At 51.1% G+C, this 4,342-nt stretch overlaps 1 protein-coding gene across 1 annotated transcript; it reads left to right on the top strand.

Moving 5' to 3' along the window:
• Nucleotides 1–611: 611 nt before the first annotated feature.
• On the top strand, nt 612–1,319 carry LOC138373409 (uncharacterized). The gene has a single exon (XM_069339604.1). It carries the CDS (start codon nt 612–614, stop codon nt 1,317–1,319), a length of 708 nt encoding a protein of 235 aa, XP_069195705.1.
• The last annotated feature ends 3,023 nt before the right edge of the window (nt 1,320–4,342 follow it).

The following is a 4,342-nucleotide window of genomic DNA, read 5'->3' as shown; positions in this document are numbered from 1 at the left end:
AGAACCAAACCATCACACTCAGAACCCAGCCATCACACTCAGAACCAAACCATCACACTCAGAACCCAGCCATCACACTCAGAACCTAACCATCACACTCAGAACCCAGTCATCACACTCAGAACCCAGCCATCACCCTCAGAACCCGGCCATCACACTCAGAACCAAACCATCACACTCAGATCCCAGCTATCACACTCAGAACCTAACCATCATACTCAGAACCCAGCCATCACACTCAGAACCAAACCATCACACTCAGAACCCAGCCATCACACTCAGAACCAAACCATCACACTCAGAACCCAGCCATCACACTCAGAACCAAACCATCACACTCAGAACCCAGCCATCACACTCAGAACCCAGCCATCACACTCAGAACCCAGCCATCACACTCAGAACCCAGCCATCACCCTCAGAACCCAGCCATCACCCTCAGAACCCAGCCATCACCCTCAGAACCCAGCCATCACACTCAGAACCCAGCCATCACACTCAGAACCCAGCCATCACACTCAGAACCCAGCCATCACACTCAGAACCCAGCCATCACCCTCAGAACCCAGCCATTACACTTAGAACCCAGCCATTACACTTAGAACCCAGCCATGAGACTCAGAACCCAGCCATCACATTCAGAACCCAACTATCACATTCAGAACTCAGCCATCGCACTCAAAATCCACGCATCACACTCAGAACCCACCTATCACATTCAGAACCCAGCCATCACACTCAGAACCCACCTATCACATTCAGAACCCAGCCATTACTCTCAGAACCCAGTTATCACACTCAGAACCCAGTTATCACAATCAGAACCCAGTTATCACACTCAGAACCCAGCAATCGCACTCAGAACCCAGCCATCACACTCAGAACCCAGCCGTCACACTCAAAATCCAGCCATTACACTCAGAACCCAGCCATCACACTCAGAACCAAGCCATCACACTCAGAACCCAGCCATCACACACAGAACCCAGCCATCTCATTCAGAACCCAGCCATCACACTCAGAACCTAACCATCACACTCAAAACCCAGCCATCACACACAGAACCCAGCCACTCGGAAACCAGCCATCACAATCAGAACCCAATTATCACACTTAGAACCCAGCCATCACACTCGGAACCCAGCCATCACACTCAGAACCCAGACAACCCATTCAAAACAAAACCATCACATTCAGAACCAAACCATCACACTCAGAACCCAGCAATCACACTCAAAACCCAGCCATCACACGCAGAACCCAGCCACTCGGAAACCAGCCATCACATTCAGAACCCAGCCATCACACTCAGAACCTAACCATCACACTCAGAACCCAGCCATCACAATCAGAACCCAGCCATCACACTCAGAATCCAGCCATCACATTCACAACCCAGCCATTACACTCAGAACCCAGCCATCACACTCAGAACCCCAGCCATCACACTCAGAACCCAGCCATCACACTCAGAACCCAGCTATCACACTCAGAACCCAGCCATTACACTCAGAACCCAGCCATCACACTCAGAACCCCAGCCATCACACTCAGAACCCAGCCATCACACTCAGAACCCAGCCATCACACTCAGAACCCAGCCATCTCATTCAGAACCCAGCCATCACACTCAGAACCTAACCATCACACTCAGAACCCAGCCATCACACTCAGAACCTAACCATCACACTCAGAACCCAGCCATCACACTCAGAACCCAGCCATCACACACAGAACCCAATTATCACACTCAGAACCCAGCCATCACACTCAGAACGCAGCCATCACACTCAGATCCCAGCCATCACACTCAGAACCCAGCCATCACACACAGAACCCAATTATCACACTCAGAACCCAGCCATCACACTCAGAACCCAGCCATCACACTCAGAACCCGGCCATCACACTCAGAACCAAACCATCACACTCAGATCCCAGCCATCACACTCAGAACCTAACCATCATACTCAGAACCCAGCCATCACACTCAGAACCAAACCATCACACTCAGAACCCAGCCATCACACTCAGAACCAAACCATCACACTCAGAACCCAGCCATCACACTCAGAACCTAACCATCACACTCAGAACCCAGCCATCACACTCAGAACCCAGCCATCACACTCAGAACCCAGCCATCACACTCAGAACCCGGCCATCACACTCAGAACCAAACCATCACACTCAGATCCCAGCCATCACACTCAGAACCTAACCATCATACTCACAACCCAGCCATCACACTCAGAACCAAACCATCACACTCAGAACCCAGCCATCACACTCAGAACCAAACCATCACACTCAGAACCCAGCCATCACACTCAGAACCAAACCATCACACTCAGAACCTAGCCATCACACTCAGAACCTAACCATCACACTCAGAACCCAGCCATCACACTCAGAACCCAGCCATCACACTCAGAACCCAGCCATCACACTCAGAACCAAACCATCACACTCAGAACCCAGCCATCACACTCAGCACCCAGCCATCACACTCAGAACCCAGCCATCACACTCAGAACCTAACCATCACACTCAGAACCCAGCCATCACACTCAGAACCCAGCCATCACACTCAGAACCCAGCCATCACACTCAGAACCCGGCCATCACACTCAGAACCAAACCATCACACTCAGATCCCAGCCATCACACTCAGAACCTAACCATCATACTCAGAACCCAGCCATCACACTCAGAACCCAGCCATCACACTCAGAACCCAGCCATCACACTCAGAACCTAACCATCACACTCAGAACCCAGCCATCACACTCAGAACCCAGCCATCACACTCAGAACCCAGCCATCACCCTCAGAACCCAACCATCACACTCAGAACCCAGCCATCACACTCAGAACCCAGCCATCACACTCAGAACCCCTCCATCACACTCAGAACCCAGCCATCACACTCAGAACCTAACCATCACACTCAGAACCCAGCCATCACACTCAGAACCCAGCCATCACACTCATAACCCAGCCATCACACTCAGAACCCGGCCATCACACTCAGAACCAAACCATCACACTCAGATCCCAGCCATCACACTCAGAACCTAACCATCATACTCAGAACCCAGCCATCACACTCAGAACCAAACCATCACACTCAGAACCCAGCCATCACACTCAGAACCAAACCATCACACTCAGAACCCAGCCATCACACTCAGAACCCAGCCATCACACTCAGAACCAAGCCATCACACTCAGAACCCAGCCATCACCCTCAGAACCCAACCATCACACTCAGAACCCGGCCATCACACTCAGAACCAAACCATCACACTCAGAACCCAGCCATCACACTCAGAACCAAACCATCACACTCAGAACCCAGCCATCTCACTCAGAACCAAACCATCACACTCAGAACCCAGCCATCACACTCAGAACCCAGCCATCACACTCAAAACCTAACCATCACACTCAGAACCCAGCCATCACCATCAGAAGCTGACATCATTCTCAACCTAACCAATACAATAAAAGTTTGACCAAAAATCATCACAACGTATGTACGTTTTTCGAACAGTGTTTCGTTCACGTCCTGTGTTCGAATTGCCTATTTCTATGTGCTTCAACCACGTACTACACATACCAATAATTTCTAAAAAAAAAATTAACTTTATCCAACTATTAGCAATTAACTGTTTAATTAAATAACAATTCTAGTATGTAACAATATTAACTTATATATGAGAAAATGCAAATGAATACGTAGTACGTTAACAATGGTGAAGGCAACCAGGCTAGACATCCCTAGCCTGAGGACAGGTTGGGCAACCCCCAGCCTGAGGACAGGTTGGGCAACCCCCAGCCTGAGGACAGGTTGGGCAGCCCTAGCCTGAGGACAGGTTGGACAACCCCTAGCCTGAGGACAGGTTGGGCAACCCTAGCCTGAGGACAGGTTGGGCAGCCCTAGCCTGAGGACCAGTTAGGCAACCCTAGCCTGAGGACAGGTTGGACAACCCTAGCCTGAGGAGAGTGTGGGCAACCCTAGCCTGAGGACAGGTTGGGCAACCCTAGCCTGAGGACAGGGTAGGCAACCCTAGCCTGAAGACAGGTTGGACAACCCTAGCCTGAGGACAGGTTGGGCAACCCTAGCCTGAGGACAGGTTGGACAACCCTAGCCTGAGGACAGGTTGGGCAATCCTAGCCTGAAGACAGGTTGGACAACCCTAGCCTGTGGACAGGTTGGGCAACCCTAGCCTGAAGACAGGTTGGACAACCCTAGCCTGTGGACAGGTTGGACAACACTAGCCTGAAGGCAGGTTGGGCAACCCTAGCCTGAGGACAGGTTGGACAACCCTAGCCTGAG

The sequence above is a fragment of the Procambarus clarkii genome, chromosome 42, assembly GCF_040958095.1.
Source record: "Procambarus clarkii isolate CNS0578487 chromosome 42, FALCON_Pclarkii_2.0, whole genome shotgun sequence".
NCBI lineage: Eukaryota > Metazoa > Arthropoda > Malacostraca > Decapoda > Cambaridae > Procambarus > Procambarus clarkii.
The sequence above is the reverse complement of the archived record's forward strand: the minus strand, read 5'-3'. Positions and strand labels throughout refer to the sequence as shown.

Bases quoted from the DNA above. Each gene is read 5' to 3' on its own strand.
- LOC138373409 (XM_069339604.1), top strand. From the start codon at position 612: ATGAGACTCAGAACCCAGCCATCACATTCAGAACCCAACTATCACATT.